The sequence below is a fragment of the Ambystoma mexicanum genome, chromosome 1q, assembly GCF_040938575.1.
Source record: "Ambystoma mexicanum isolate Mex_15411 chromosome 1q, UKY_AmexF1_1, whole genome shotgun sequence".
Taxonomy (NCBI): Eukaryota; Metazoa; Chordata; class Amphibia; order Caudata; family Ambystomatidae; genus Ambystoma; species Ambystoma mexicanum.
Window position 1 is genome coordinate 1229207093 of NC_090922.1, and position 17274 is coordinate 1229224366.

General features: G+C 47.1%; 1 protein-coding gene across 2 annotated transcripts in view; it reads right to left on the bottom strand.

Annotated features, from left to right (window-relative positions):
* Positions 1-213: 213 nt before the first annotated feature.
* PGM1 (phosphoglucomutase 1) overlaps positions 214-17274 on the bottom strand; it is a 332168-nt gene continuing 315107 nt past the window's right edge. For both annotated transcript variants that reach the window (XM_069642004.1, XM_069642003.1), the window contains exons 9-11: positions 16210-16393; positions 6611-6745; positions 214-399 (exon numbers count right to left, since the gene is read on the bottom strand). In XM_069642004.1, the coding sequence (XP_069498105.1) occupies positions 310-399; positions 6611-6745; positions 16210-16393 (409 nt within the window). In that variant the 3' untranslated portion in view covers positions 214-309. The remainder of the gene's footprint in view (positions 400-6610; positions 6746-16209; positions 16394-17274) is intronic.

Consider the following 17274-nt stretch of genomic DNA (forward strand, 5'->3'; position numbering starts at 1 on the left):
AGACACTACAATTAAACAGGTTACACAAAACTGGACGGCCGATGACACAAACGCTACCAAACATCTGACAACACATTGTTCCGCACTTCACCAAGCACACACACAATGTAAACTGTTTAATGAAATGGCAAGTTGCGTCAGTTCAAGATGCTATTAAATGCTTTCGCTGGCTGGAGCGCATCACAAAGAAAAGATTGCCCACGGGCGGAAGACTGGTGTGTGGGGATGGCTTTATTCAGGGAGATGGCCGAGAACTATTCCTTCAGACATCCAGTGTGCGCTAGACAACAGAATCTCGCACTCCTGTCCTTATGTGATGACGGTCGGTCCCGTGCGGCCGGTCCTTTCGTGGAGCTTGGAAATCTTCTGCGCAATGGTAATGAGCGGCGCCAACATCACCTGCAGAGCAAAGCACAAGAGGATAGTGTACCATGGTTCTTACGACAAGCAACACTTAGCACATGCACGTTTGACTACAGCAGACCTCTTTCTCCAATCCTATTCCCCGAGGTGCGACGGGAAAAGCGACCACTCTTAGCTTTACCGTTTTAAGTGAGGTCGCAGGGATACAATACAGCTATATGGTATCTGCAGAAATGATCGAATACAAAAATACTGAAGAAATGAATGCATTTTTTTGGGGTTGAATTCGGTATTGTTCATTTTTTATTTAAAAAAAATAATAAATGGGATGGGGAAAGACGATATAGGGGGAAGTGGGGGTGATGTGGGGGGTCTTCCCCCACCTTATTTAACATAAAATAGATAATGACAATTCAGTTATTTCTCAGTAGGTCATTTTTTTGATCATTTCACAGTAATCCCATCTTTGTCCAGAGAGCCCTATGAAACCACCATTTTGAATTACACTGATGGCTACAGAATGATGTTGCAAGGCGCTTGGGCAGTGTCCGAGAAAGAAAAGGGCCTAAACCTCAATGCAATAAAGTTAATTCATTCTTTGCGGGGCATGTAGGACAGACTGAAATGTCAAGTAACGTACCATCATGAAGGGCAGGTACATAACTCTGCCTAGCTCACAAAAGGGAGCGAAGGGTGTTCTTAAACAAGCAAAGCATGTTCAAGATCTGGTCTACTGAAGATCAGATCTGAAATGCGATTCACGTTGTTAAGTCTCTTGTTGGCACATGATTACCAATATATTGGCAAAGGCCCTGCGGTTGGTCAGTCATTTGAAATGAGGCAGAATGAGTACTGAAAATGTGCCTCCCTTCTTCTTCCCCCATCACCACTGCAGGCAATAGACTGGAGTCTCGGCACGCGTTAAGGCACTGCCTTGCACGGCCATACTGTCTCATACTTGGATTGGGAAATCAAACTCAAAAGGTCTACCCTGGCACAGGTTCGGACTGAACAGGTCTGGCTCAACCTAAACATGGATACGTTGTGTATTCATAGATGCATATATTGATAAAGCGCAAATCAAACTGGGAAGCAAGAGCACCGAACATAGGTGGCTCACCCAGGGGGGGGGTTACTGCAGTAAGTTCAAGTTACTTACCTGTAACTATTGTTCTCCAGCATGGGTCTGGCATGAATTCACATTCGCATGAATATTCCCAGTCAGGTTGGGAATCATCAGAAAAAGAAAAAACTGTTTCACTTTCACTTAAAAACGTAATTTCTCATCTAAACCAATGCCTGTCCTCTGGGTCATAATGCCCCATCCAATGATCGTCCTTTCCCTAAGCCCCTCCTCTGGCAGCCATCATCAGATTTGGTAAGCAAGGAATGTGGCGGTATGACCAAGAAGAGTCACAGAGAGGAGAGATGGAGGGTTTGCATGTGAATCCATGCCAGGCCCATGCTGTAGAACAATAGTTAGAGGTAAGGAACTTAAACCTACTCCAGCATGGGGTCTGGCATGGATTCACATGCTCATGAATAACGAATACAAAGCACTACAACATTACACAAACACGGAAGGTGGCAACAGAAACAATTAAATCTTACATCCGGTCAGTCTCACCTCAAGCAAACAGGTTGCATAGCACTGCTTGTCCGACTTTGGACTCCTTCCTGGAATCCCTGTTGATGCAGTAAAACTTTGTGCAGTTGTGCGTGGACCTCCACGTTGCAGCCTTGCAGATGTCCAGTATGTGCACACCAGACAGGACCGATGTGGTCGCAGTAATCACTCTGGTGGAGGGGGCTCTCGGACAGCCGGGCAGCGGTCGGTTCGCCAACCGATGACAGTGCGTGATGCAGACGGAGAGCCACCTTGAAATGGAAGCCTTGGACAAGGCCTTCCCATGGTTCACAGGACCAAAGCTCACAGGTGGTCTTCCGAAAACTCTTCCTGCGTGTCACGTAGAACTTCAGGGCACGAGCAACATCCAGCGAATGCAAGGCCCTTTCTGCGGGCAACAAAGGTTTTGGGGAAAAAAACAGGTAACACTACAGGCCCGTTGAGGTTCGAATTCTGACAGAACCTTCTGCATGAAATAGTGGTGCGTACACAATACCACCCTCGATTCGTGGAAAGTCAGGTATGGTTGCTTGCATGTTAGGGCCTGGATCTCACCTAAACTTCTGACAGAGGTGATGGCCACAAGGAAAGCAGTTTTCTATGAGGGGAACGAGAGAGCCCCGATGCATAGTCTCACCAGCTGCAAAGTCCTTTGAGAAATTTCTTGACGAGTCAGTGGGATCAAAGTGAAGACCTTCTTTTAGACCTAGTGTAGCGGGAGATAGCTTCCAGATGTACCTTGATAGAGGCGTGCACTAGTTCAGCCTTGGCCAATGACAGCAAGTATGGAAGGATCTGCGGGCTGTGACCCTCAGAGGGGTAATCTTCAGAGACCGGCACCACGTAGCGAAACGCTTCCACTTGTGACCACTTCAATGTCGACGCTCTGGCCTTGGCGAGGACCTCCCAGCAGTCCGCAGGGAACTCATCCTCTAAACTCTAGGGCTGCAGAAGCCAAATCCTCAGGTTCAGCGATCCTGGGTCGTGATGAAGGATTGCGCCTCCTTCTCTGGTGAGAAGATCTGGAACCACTGGCAGCTTGACCGGGGGCAACACTGACAGGCTGAAAAGATCCGGATACCAAACCTGACTGCCACGCTGGGGTGATGAGTATCATTTTTCTGAGACACTGTCCGAGTGTGCTGATGACTCGTACCAGGAAATGGAACGTGGGGCGGGGGTGGGGGGGTGCATACAGGAACAGACCTCCAGGTGCCGCCGTTGGAGGAATCTGCCACATGGAGTTCAAACGGTGTCGCAAATAGATCGATCTGGGGCCTGCCCCATTTGACGAATAGGCGGTCCACCTGATGCTGACTCGTGGCAGGAGCGCAGTTCCCTGCAATGGTGTTCTTGACTCCCGCCAGGTGGAGAGGGACGAGGAGCATCCCCTGTCTGATGGCTCAGTGCCACAAGTCCTGTGTCTCCTTACCTCCAGATGTAGAACATGGTGGTGGGGATGTCCGTGAAGATCCTCCCCACCTTCCCTTTCAGAGATGGTTTGAACGACTTGAGGGCCCAGAACACTGCCCGTAGCTCCAGGGTGTTGATATGAAGGATCCTTCTCCGCCAGCCACAGGCCTCCTCAGGCACCAGCTGGAAATGCTCAGAGGCCATGGTGATCATGGAGTGGAATGATCCCACCGGAGGGTACACCCTGTGTGGAGCATTCAAATGTGGCAATTCACTGTCTGCTGCAACAATGTCTTCGTCATCATCCGTCGTTGTGGCTGTATCCCTTCCTGTACCAGTCTCTGGGTCTGCTGGGGGAGAAGGAACCAGACGTGGAGGAGGTTGAAATGGGGGCATCGGATGACTCTTCCTCTTCTTTACTGGAGCTTGATCGGGGACCTGGGGACCACAGCTAACGGATGCATCCTCATCTGGATCTCTGCAACCAAGGTTTTTAGAGTCGGCAGAATATCCAAGGAAATGTCCATCGGCTGAGCAGGGAGAACAGGAAAACTATGCCCTGCGCCGTGGTCCTCCTCTTCCACGGCCTCATGGACAGTATGCAAGGACTCCCCATCTTCATCATACATGGACGAGACCTCCATGGTTTGGGCAACGGCCTGGGGAGGGGTGTTTCGGGCCCTCCTCGCCTCTCGCCCACACCTCCTTGAGGGTCCTGAACCCGGGGCCTGAGGCAGTTTCTCCCCTTCCAGTCTGCCTGCTGACCTTGCCAAAGTCACTGCAGTGGTTTTGCCCCTTGGGGGTAGGGACACTGAGCTGTGGGAGCTACCCTCGCAGGATCAGCACCCTTGGCGGTCGTGGCAGTAGATGTTGTCAGAGGCCTTAGCCTGTGCCGGTTGAACCTGCTTGGGCTGTTTGGTCTTTTTCTCCTCTGTCTGCAGCTTCTTTCTCACATAGTTTAGCTGGGGTAGATGACTTCCTCTTGGAAGAGGAGCTTGATGGCAGGCTGTCAATGGAGGTGTAAGATGATGCCGATCGCGCCCTATCCACTTCGGGACCCGCTTTCACGGCAACCCTGGTGTACTCGGACTAGCAGCTCTTGGCCTTATCTTGGGCCCCCACAGATGACACCCTTATAGGTCTTAGAAGACCGCTCCTTGGGCCGGCCGGTCCTGAGTGAGGCATGACCCTGCTCAGAGCACGGGTCAGAGGCTTTGGCGTTAGGATGAACGGGAGGGCAGTCTTATCTGTGTTGGTAAGTTCAAGCGGCAACATAGGAAATCGTTTATCCCCCTTCTTGAAGTTTTGGTCTGAGTCTGGTAATGTTGTGGCTTATGGTAGTGCAGTGGCCTCCGGAGAGGACGCAGGTTGTCTCAAACATGAGGCATGATTGACGGGGGTAGCCAGTGCACCACGTGGAAGATGAGGTGATGCAGGCGAATTTTCTTAGCCCTGTGGTGAGGCATGCTACAGCTTGCTGGACTACTGTTAGAGGTGCCAAGTAGGCATCTGGGAGCTAAGGGACTGGACAACTGTACTAGTAATGAAACCCATAAAACGGAATAAAATAACTATTCCTTTAGGGAAGGTTTGTCTTGATCCTTCAACTCAAAGCCATTCATTGCAATGTCCGATTTGCAATTAAAGATCAGCGGTGACAAGGGCGGCTGGAGAGATGCATAAGAATGGCTGTATGGCTTTTTCAACATCCCACTGTAGATATTTAGAAACTCATGAAGAGTGGTAACTATAGGACACCCTCATGGGCCACCAGCTGCACCCTCTAGTATCCCTCATTATGCCCATCTCAAAGTACCTTAAAGTATCATACAGGGTTAGGCAAAACATCCCATATAAATGTTCAGGTCTGAGCCATTAGAATCCAAGTCTCTTAGAAACAAGACAAGTCAGTCTATGGTTCTGACTCGATTTCCAGATGGAGCAACTCAGGATCACTAAAGATTTCTGCTGGTTAAGATAACCCTATGGAGCAAAGCCACGATGGCAGACATCAAATGGCTGCTTAGTCAGTATCTAAGGGGGTGCCCTGCATGGGTAGAGGACATTTGGAGTAAAAGACACATTATGATATCTCAAGAGTGTCAACACTGCATAGGCACGTGGTGCATATTTGTTCAATCTCCCTTAGATGAGGGAGCAAGGCAAGCTCCAATACTGAGCCATTGCCCGGGAAACCGCATCTTGATTTTAAGACCTGAATAGGTGACACATGCTCCTAGAAGTTATACTGAGATACAGGAAGGATTGCTCTCCATAGGTTTGGGATTACATTTCTATCTACCTTTGCGGATGGCTAGACATTTGAGAACGTGCGCTGGCTTTGTTCATGATCTAAACCCGGTTTCAAGGTTTTTTTTCTCTAAAGAATACACCAATCTGTGCTTTTAGATGATGGTGTCCAATCAGTAGGGCTTTGGCGCCAGTGCTCCCATGGAATCTTGGGCAACTGAACAAAGCAATTTTTTAAAAAAATAGTACTGGAGTGCTCCTGATGAAGGACCCAACATTTGCCGATACTCTGAACTGGGGAGGTTATTACATTAAGAGTTGAGACATTTCTTCAAGCCCAGTTTGCCAACGTAATTCTGTAGAATATTTTCAGATAAGGCAGTAATGGGATCATGGGTGTTGGCACACCTACAGTATGTTATACACAATTCAAAGGAATTGTGTAATATGCAATGACACCTGTTTCACTATGGGCTTACCCAAGATTTAATGTAACCTTGTGACAAATGTAGAGAACAGAATGAGGATACGTACAATTAAGCCAAACAAAAAATAAAGTGTATAATCCATGGTGGCTTTTTGCTAAAGGTGGTGTGGCTTCATCCGCCCAGCCTTTACTGCTGTGGGCGTAATTGGACCAGGCTGAGATTTCACTGACTGAACTAGATCAGAATCGCCAGCGCAGGACCAGCAGCCGAGTGGCGGAACCTCCGGGGCGCTTTACTGTGCTGTGCTGCACCGCACTGCTGCAGGGCGGGACTAATGCAGCTTAGAGCCACCTGCCAGCGTGTCAGGCCCAGTAGAATGAAGTGAGTCGACCCTCTTACCATAGGAATGACTGAAAAATGTGTGGTCCCCGGGTTGAACTCATATGCACCTGCTCTTGACAGGTCCATGATAATTTAGTTTTTTGTTTTCACTGCATAACAATCAGACTGACTAGGGAATAATTATTACCTGTGGGTCCTCGTATATTTTGGGGTCCTCTTTTTCATAGCTGTCAATGTACAATCGAACGGTAGCACCAGCACTGCCCGTCCCGCTCAGTCTGAAGATGATGCGTGAACCATCAGCAAAAAGGAGGCGGAGACCCTGGAACGAGAACAGGAATGTGTCATTTACTCCTCCATGATGTACTTAAGTACTGAAAACACAGGGTATGTTTGAAATCTAAGTATTCATCTTCGGGACTCTGCAGTCAACATATAAATCGGACACACGCACAGAAAGAGAAAAGTTAAAAAGGATTGAAATTTAAAAGAAAAACGTATGAACATTTTGGCAATAGCATGGAATATAAATTGCAGGAAACTAAATTGCGAAATCTAGAATATTGAAAAATCAATCATATTGCAGTTTATTTTGCTAAACAACTTTGATTTCCCTACAATTTAATTATTACAAAAAAGCTGAAAATAGTCCAGTATTGCAATTATATTAGTCAGGAAGCATTGCAAGACCTGGCTCCTTCGGTGAGGACTTCGCTCAGCCATTATTTCTCACAATTTCCCACTGATTCACAGGCCATCACCAAGAGGCCAGTGAAATGTGAGCCCCTATCCAAAGGCATAGGCCACTGAAACCAATATGGAGACCCCGGCATTCAGAAATCCAATGTGGAATGTGAAATATTGCTCTGATGCTTTCTAAAAGGAATGGCTGAGTGACTGCGCCCATATACAAATGAACACCAAGGCTGTCCTGCGCTACTATAGCTCCCTCTGAGGTCTGCTGCAATATACCGCTTGACCGGATTCCTGCAAACAAATTAAAGTGGGACATTTTAGAATAAGGCGTCCTGTATGTGGAACCATCTCATGCCCCTGGATTTGAGATTGTAACGGGGGAGGGTCTGTGTGGGAAGTAGGCGTCATAGCCAAAACTAACGTCTGCAGAACACAGAGAGAAAAGGAACATTCCGGGGCAATTTTGTCCCTCAGACAGAAAGGAGTGGTGCCCCGAATCAATACGCAAGGCAGGTCCGTTGAAAAGGGATTCTACTGGCCAGGGCAGACAATAAAGGGAATTTCTGAAAGAGCGGGATCATGCTCTAATGACTGCAAAACCCCGACAGGCCAACCTTTCCACTTCTTTTAAGGAAGAAGTTGTCTTTCAGGCTTTGGACCCGCAACTAAAGGGCCCCACTGGAGCATTACCCGCGCCAGTGACATTACCCTGTAGGGATACCTAACAGTCAGAAAAATATATATATATATATTTATAGCGGCTGATGGGTCATTGAGGAGGGCTTCAAAAGCTTACATCTACGGCCCATGGGAGAGCTGCACTGTGCGGATGGGACAAGAAGTTAGCGATTTTGCTTAGGACAGGTGGTGGCCCTCAGAGAGACAGGCATACTGGAACCAGTACAGCCTCTTCAGTGTAACACTAGAGACAGAGATGGAGCGCCAGCAGTCATGGTTCTCAGGCGTCATCCATAAGTCGGCTTCTTCTTAGGGTATACAGCACTTCCACGGAGGGCAAGGGGTTTGAAACCTTTGCTTGCTCTTAGGGGGATTCAAGCGTAACCCTTCCATGCTTGCAGTTCTCCTTTGTTAAAGCTGCACAGAATTTTGGTTCCAACTTGAGTTGCTTAGGGGATGGCCAGCCCCCGGAAGGGGTGCTAGAGAGAAAACCTGCATAGTGTGCCACCCCTATGGCCACCCCAACCCCCGGGGTGCCTGCAGTGTATGTTTAGGGACTATGTGTGACAAAGGGGCATGTACACAATATTGGGTGAGTAATACAGTAAATCAGACACCGAGCTAGGTTTTGTTGCAAAGAATACTTAAGAGCAGTGCCTACCAATAGGATGAATTAGCTCACTGGCTTGTAAATTTGACCAGCGTTACTGAATAAATATTCCACATGGCATAAAAATTGGGGGCTAATCAACCAGTATCATAAAGGGAAGGAAGGATCAGTTGCAACTGCGTGCAACTTTCCACGTGTCAGACAATGTTTAGGGCAAAGTCAGATCCAGGTTATGGTTCCATTCTAAGATGTGCAATTCTTGTTACCTTTGCGCTTCAAGGAAGGTTTCGTGTTGAGTAAAACCATAGAACTATTTGAGAGCTAACCACATTACCAAGGTTTGGTATGGAGAACCATTTGGCCATTACCGCGCCGCCTTGGCTGCACACCCCCGTCACCCGTTTATGGAGTGGGAGTTTTTTGTGTCAGATGTAAACGGCATCAATGACAAAGGACGGGGCACAGACGGGCACTTAATTACTTGGGTAATGACTTAATTTATTGGGTATTTATAATGCGTCTATACGGAAGGTTGCGAGACAAGGATTATGGGTCCCAGGGAGTCAACGACAGAATACTTTATCTCTTGAACGATTGTTTCATGTGCTTTTGCTCTTAGGTTAAAGTGCTCCAAATTCTCGCAGGTTGCCATCAGCTAACTTCCCATGCATCAGAGGGTGCAAACAGGAAGGGGTGGGGGGGGCACGTTTTGGAAAATGTATTTGCCATAATCTTTCAAAGGATGTACATCAGGCAAGAAGGGACACTGGACAACCGTAAGTGGGTGATGATAGGAATGCTTGATTATGTGACTTTGTCGGATAATGGATGGTCTTATGTGCTAAACACAGGTTCAAGGATAACCTAAAGAGGAGAAAGGATAATTTGACACGCGACGAGCTGGAAATTAGTGGCAAGGTTGGCCTTGTGTAAAGCAGGTTGAGAGAGGGTTTGCTGGACACGCATGGTGTAGGAAGTGTCTGCTGATTACGTAATATATAAAAGTACAATTCCCTCCCTACCTGACCCCTGCATTTTGTGAGCTGCGGCCTAGTCAAGGTCTAGTGGGATGGTTTGTCTTGTTCTCCCTTTCGCTCTCCCCCCACCCCTGCCCTCTATGGATTGTCACGCCTAGAAAGACCTGGTTACAAGCGCTTTATAAATGGCATATCATATCTTGTCATTGAGGGACACTGAGGGGACGTCAGGTTAATACTGGGGATACACATCATAACAAGTACATTTTTGTTCCCGTCATTTTAGGTTGGCGAGAACTGTATTGTGGGCCCTGTTCCAGAAAAAGACAGTGGGGCAGTAAGTGAGCTACCACAGGCAAGGATTCTGAGAATGATAATATTATTGAGGCCTTAGAAGAAATGCTGAGATTATTGCGAGGAGTGGTGCAGCTACCTGGGGGAGGGGCCAGCAGTGAGATCCCAAGAAGAGTTTTGGAGGGCCCCTCAGAGCCTGCCGCGATCGTGGGGTTATGGGGGACTAGACCTTTCTTGACAGAGGGAGGGCCTCTGTCACACCAGGGGTTGCTGCACCAGTACACCAGCAGGGTTCAACAGGTCCGGGTGACTGGACTGCGCAACGGCACGGTGAAAGAGGGGTAGCAGACCCAGCATTGGCATTACAGGAGTTGGGGGACCCGCCTTAGTGAGCATTGCACCTTATCTGTATGGCAGGTCCACCTTAGCTTGGCATATTCCATGCAAGTGAAAGAGCGGATTTGGGAAAGGGAATAATTCAACATATTCTCATTATTATCAGTAGAGACGGCAGGGCCGGATATTGCGGTAAGCAAAGAGGAGGACAAGAAGACGCAAAACAGAAAGAGGCCCAAGCAGAACATAGTAAACTAGAACAAGGCATTCTCTTTGTTAGCAGCAGTATTGATGGAGAAATACCCAGAGCAGGGGCAGGCTTTATAGAAGTAGAGGGACACTATTGTGAATAAGCAAAGGAAGTATGGCTCCACGGGATGGATAGATTACGACAGGGATTTTAGATCCAAGATGTCAATGGTGCCAGATATGACAAGGGACCAGAAGGACATGGAGGGCTGGGTTTCATTTATGGGTGGTAAGGACAGGGCCAGTAAGGCAACTGTTGAGGTGTCAAAGGAAGTGCAGAAGCCGTGGTACGGTAAGGATGAGCCCAACCATAAAATTGACTGGCGGCCCTTTCATCAAGGCCCCCTCAGCAGCAAGGTGAAATGATAACGCACACAGGGTTTTTGGTTCTGGACAGGCCTGCAGATCATTTAACAAGGGGTTGTGCAGTTGAGGCACAAGGTGCCGATTTGCACACCATTGCTGTGTGGGGGGAGTCACCCAGTTGCAGGATGCTTCAATTCTAAGGGGGAGGGCAGGAGCAGAGGGCAACACAAAGGTGCCAATCGATCAATGTGGGCACTGGACGCTGCCCAGTGGGAAAATGGTGCAGCAAGACTTAAAAAATATCTACAAAGGACAAAGAGTGAGTTACGAATTAAGGGTGTTTATTGTCCTGGCATTCTTGTGGTGTGCATACTGATGGTTTATGTGCTGTCATAGGAATGGAGATATCAGAGGACGAGGACCGCCTCAGATTTGTCTCTAGAGTATGGCCATGGGCACTGCTGAAGGGCCCAGCAGTTTGGTAAGGTGTGGGATACTCCCACAGGTTACAGGCTCAGCGGTAAGATTGGATAGTAATCCAAATATGGCAGAGACAAGCTTACGTACAGTAGGTCAAGCAGAGCCTGGGTGAAGTGCTTTGCATACAGTCATAAGAATATAAAAATTACACAACACAAGCCTGGAAGGGACACAGACCAAAAGCAATAACTTATTATGACCAAATAATTGTTTTCAGGCTTAGTACCATGCGGAACAGACACCCGAAAGGGTGTTTCGGCTCTGGGAGGTGACCAATGGCCGCACTCAAGCCAAATTCGGACGACGGGCACCGAGTCCCCTATGGACGGTTGAGACTCCTTGTCAACGAGATTCAGTGGTCCTGAGAAATTACTGCTTGGCAGTAGATAATTAGAGGCAGACGTCCGCTACTCAGCAAAAGCAGAAGTGGCAAGTGTCACCCGGGACAATAAGAACTATTGCAAGCCTAGTTAGAAACCCTTAAAAGCCACCTTAGAAGTCTAGGGGATTGCTTCACTTAGAGCTGGGACGGCCCCCAAAATTATGTACGACTCCAATAAATGTGATCTTGCGCTTCCAAATTCTATTCAAATTATTATGAATAATGTAAACATTGCATCTGTCTTGGACCCTGTGAGTTAAGGGGGGGCACATAGGGGATGGCCCCGCTATGCTATTGCACCGCGCCAGACTCCTTCTGGCAGCGGCACCGCTGCAGTATCCTACAGATTCTGCACACGATTCAGGGGACACCATGAATTTGATGCCATTTAACACTCTGTGCCTTGGCAGTTCCATTGTCTTTACTTAGTTAGTCTTGGGTACATTGAGGGTGTAAGGCATACATTCAAGAGTCCCACCTGCACCAATCCAGGTAAGCCGTCTCGGCAGTTCAATAGTAGACAGTCTCAGCCGATGGCATCAGAAAAGAACACTCAAGCTCGGCTGCAACTTGGTAATCCAGCGTCATGCTACCATCCATCATGACAGATTTTCTACTTTGACAACAGAAAGCACTAGTTCCCTCTCAGATGTGACCGCACAATACAATCCTGAAATGCCCTACTGTTTTGGTTCTGCCGCATCGACCATCGTACTCCTGAATTCCATTACCTTTGGACAGCAAGCCAGAAAGGCTATCCAAACGGATCTGAATAATTAGATATGTTAGCATTTAAGTGGACACAAATATTGGCGTTTTTGACTTCATGAACAGTGTGGCTCTGCAGAGTTGAACCTGATGGAGAAAAGTGGGCATCCCAGAGGTGCATTCTAGGTATTTCATAGGTATGAGAATGGTAAGTCGGACCACTCTGAAGCCACTAGATGCTGGGGCTACCAAAACGGTCTGCAGTCCTGATGCTTCCAGGAGGGTTGGAAGGTCCAAATTAATTTAGTTGACAAAAAGGGTTAGGATGGCAGAAAATCCATCAACTACTCGCAGGGGAGAGAGGACCTCCCATTCAGCAAGGAGCGCAATGGCCTGCTCCAAATCTCGACTCAAGAGAGGCCAAGCAAAGCCATAGAACAGATAAAAGGTTGCATCTAAGCAACTATACACTGCTACTCCATATGGGTTAAATGTTAATTCGTTTTTTTTTTATGTGAAATTAGCAATCACAGGGGGCTTTTATTTGGGGGAAAGTAGTTCAGTTTTTAGGCAAGTAGGGATCTGCTCTGCTTAGTGGCTTTATAGGGATATTCATTAACAAATTTGCTAAATATTTAAAAATCCACCCAGGCACTATACAGCCCAGTCAAACTCCCAGTACAAATTTCATTTTATAAAATAAAACAAAATAAAATGCATATAATCAGTTGAGACTGGCTTTGGGTAAAAGAATGATGGCATGGGAGAGGGGCTAGGGCGTGACACGCATCGATGGTACAGTTGGGCGTAGATATGGCTAGCAGTCTCGGGAGGGACTACTGGCAGTACTTTCCTCGAACAAACAGGAAAAATTCATTGAGCAGTCAACCAACTGTTGGGAAGGGACCACTTGTGTACGCATTCCTCAATAGTAACAAAGATTCAAAGCTACAATGAATTTTTTTTTTTATAATAAAAAAAAAAAACAGACAACATGACGTCATTGGGACAGACCTGCATCATTTTGGAAAAACCTATTGTCACAAGGTAGTGGCCTGAGAATAGCCAGGTCACTATCAGGTTAGCGGCACATTATCAGAGAGTAGAGACTTTGCCAACCTTCCACCCTCCTCCTCAACACCCTGCCTCCCAGGACATTATCACCTCAGTGCACTAAGCAGGCAAGCAGGGTGAGAGCAAACCTGACAGTGAAGCAGAAAACAGTCCAACGACTGACCCCGGGAGGGAGCAGCAAGGAGGCGTTTGAGCAAGGACGCTGGGATGAGTGCCAAAGAGAAGCCACAGAGGTAGATTTCTGGAGATGCACACATTTGTTGACCAGGACGGACAAGCTGGCATAGGATAGCAAGGCAAGTTGTAAAGGCCTGGGAGGGGACCAGGAGACAGGAATGGGGAGCAGAGGTAGTTGACAGAGAACCATAGTGTGAGCGTGAGGGAACAGACGCAGTGGATGTGGGCTGACCCTGGCAAATAAAACCCATGTTCCCTACCTAGTTACTTAACAACAAACATTCTAAGGGTACTAAAAAGTGCACTGCAATGTTCCTTAATACTTCTCTATACTCGAGTGCAGGTAGGTAGTTGGAAAATAGATTTATTTGGCTAGTGTGACGTACCAGGAGATTTATGAAAGCTTTATTCATTCCCTTGGAAAGGGGAGGCGGTGTTTACATATTCGTACCTCACCCACTTTTGTAGGGTAGTCCTGCCCATTGCCTGGTAGAGGGGTGGTGGGGGCTGTTCAATGTAATTGCAGGCATATGCATATGATTCCAATTATACTGCTTGCTTCTCGCTTTATCTTCGGATATAGAGGAACCTAGGCCTTTCGGAAGCCTTCTACACTACATTTCCCTAATTTGCCGTTCCATTTGGCAAGCCCCTATAAGCAACCGGACATCACGGGGCGGGTTAGAACTTGTCATTGCAAACATGCTCTGCGCCTTTTTAGTGGTTTTGTGTTAGATCTTTGACTTTGCGTTCATTATTAGAAAAAGGAAAGCAAATACCATAATGCTAGCAAACACCGGACCAGACCAACCATCTCACCAAGCATGGGACTACCAGAGCCCTCGGATTATTCTCACACAGAAAATAGCTAACACCTGACAAGCAACACAGGACAGACCTGTTGAAAGTTATTTTTCTATAAAAAAGAAAAGAACTCACCCAGCTTTCTATCCATTTCAGCAATAATGAACAAATATATTGAACCCACCCAAAACCATATGGTCTGAAGTTGTTTCTGGGTTACTAACTGGCCTTACATCATGAGTAGCACCCTTATCTGGCAAACAATTAAGCCAGGTATCCCACTCCCCCCAACATTTTCATTACAAGTCTGTTTTAAGTTCCGGCATGCAAAGTGTTGGGCGAAAACCTAGTACCAGGCAAAGTTAAACCAAATAACTTGGGGCCAAACAAGCCGTCAGCTAAGATCCAAGGCAGACGTTATCACAAGTGCATCTAATGTACTGAGCGGAGCCTCAGATAAACCTTTTCTGCAACCTAGTAAGGTAAGTTCATACACAGCGAGAAGGTAAAATGTATTACAGTGGTGTTTTAGCAGTGTTTTTAGGTTGCAATTGAAACCCAGAAAGCACAATTATGATGCAGTGTTGGGAAATGTAACCCTTAACACGTTCACTGCACTTAAGACACATAGGAAAGCAATGCAGTCCCTACAGTGAAAGGGTTATTGTGTCGCTTGTAACAAATTCGCAGTGGTGCATTCAGTCCCCGGTCTGCCCGAGAGTAGGACCACAGTACCAGCCCTGAACGATTCCCAAGCCCCACAAGAGCACCTAGTTATAAACTATTAGATCCAAAGGAAACCGGGAACTCAGGACTGCATCTACCAAGATCCATCAGGTTTAGAAATCCAAAACCTGGAGCGGATTCCAGAGTGTCCTTCAGTGATTCAGGGAAAGATACGCTATGGGGGAACACTAGCATATCCAGAGAGAAGCCTTAGTGAACATGTGTGGGTCCTCGAAGCAAAAAAACCTAACTTATGCTAAATTTCCCCCCTACCACTCGACAGCAGCACTTGTGAAGGAGAAAAGCCCGTGAACCCCAGAAGAAGGGTGTGCTCCAGTGAGGGGGAATAGGGGGAGGGGTCTGCCTGAACCCCAAAATAGGGGTTAACTACACTAAGGGAGAGAAGCCCCTTGAACTCCAGAGGTGTGCTCCTGTGAGGAAGAGGTGAGGCCCTTGAACCCCAGAAGAGGGGTGAGCTCCAGCGACAGAGAGGAGCGCCCCCTGGAGACTAGACAGAAGACTTGACCCACGAGAAGGGAGTGGTGCAGAGTAATAAGAGTTACTGACCCTAGGAGGTGGGGATGTGCAACAGAAGAGGAGAGTGCTACAGAGAAGGGAGCGTGGGGTGAGCAGGGCATTATATCCGAGGTAGAGTGAGCAGGGCAATATATCCATGATGTGGCAGGGTAAGCAAGGCACCATATCCTCGACACAGGACAGAGGGGGAGAGCCCATTGGCCCCCAGAAGAGGCAAATATGTAACAGAAAATGAGAGCCCCATTGAAAGGGAAGAAGCCCTAAATCCTGAGAGATGCCTTTTGGCCCCAAAATAAGTGAAAACCTGAACGCTAACGCAACCTAAAACCAGGAAGCCTTCCGATCTTCCTTTTTTATTACCGTCCTTAGCTTATAAATCGCAAATTCAAGGACTACATCTCCTAAGAATCTACGTTACACCCATCCTGAAATAATTTCCATGCAATAGTGTCAAGTTTTCATTTTGTTTAATAAAAATGTTTACGCTTCTCCTGGAGTCAACAATTGTGTGCTCTCTCGGCCACTCAGCATATCCAAACGCTACAAACTTGAAGTCTTCTGTGGTCTTGAAAGCATATGTATGAAGCTAATGCTTTTCATAATTTCAACAAACTATACAACTACCCACAAACAGAAAAAGTCAGAGAAATTGTGTTTTTGTCATCATATTAAAAAGAAAACTAAATACACCACCCACACAACTTTATTAAAAATGAAAACAAGCTCTGCAGTCCACAGGATCTTAGCCTGACCTGGTTTCTTGAAATGCTCCCATCCACAGGGTCACTGTACTCAAAATTGTCTGCTTTTTCCACAGTGTAAACTTTATCACCAACAGAGAGCTTCTGGCCCACGAAGGAGCGGTCAAACATCACTGTCTCAAGATCCTTCATCATTTGGTTGGCTCCGTCAGCATCCACTTCCTCATAGTCGTACCTAAACCAAGAGAAGAGATACAAAGAGGGCAAGTGCTCTGTGAGTGCCATCATCAGCAGCGTACACACGATAACGTCCCACACCCTTGCCGCGTGGACATGGCACCAGACTAGAGCTGCAGCCTGACGAGCAGAACTGAAAAAAGGTGTTCAGCTGCATAAAGCCAAACAGGGGCCTTTGCAGTTCAATTCCCAAAACAAGCAGAAATGTAAGTGATTAGTTCCATTTTCTACAAATTAACTTTACGAGTAACTTGTGCTTGCTGGTTTTCCACCCCACAAACAATGAAAACACTAGTTGCACAGCTTGTGCGCCAATACCCTTATAGACCTTTGCAGGTGTCATTATCACTTATAATAACCCTTCTCCAAATGTCAGCCTTTGCCTTCACCTCAGGCAACAACTTGGGTGAAGAGGAGTATTATACCGTGATAATGGCACTACGGTATATGGTATATACGGCTTAATTACATAACATTATAAACTGAATGATACAACATGGTCGCGGCTAACGCCAATTCCCTAATCACGCTGCAATTCCTGATGGTCTAGTACTGCTCGTTTCATAGACAAACAATGCATGTACTCACCCCTCGGGGGCTTTACAAAAATAAAGATCAAAGCTCACCGAAGTGTATACAAATTAGTAAGTGGATTTTGGGCCATCACCAGTAGAGATTGAAGAGGGAAAATCTGAGTGTCCCTTCCCTGCTGATGTGGCCCCTAACCAGAAGAAGCACTCCCGACAGAACCACCATCAACTATCTGAGTTTGCTCCTGGTCCGACCGTTCCCAACGTAAGCTTACATCACGACAGACATCCAGCCATTCGCTCACTCAATCCGGTGATGGCAAAAGCCTTAGCCAACACAACCAAGATG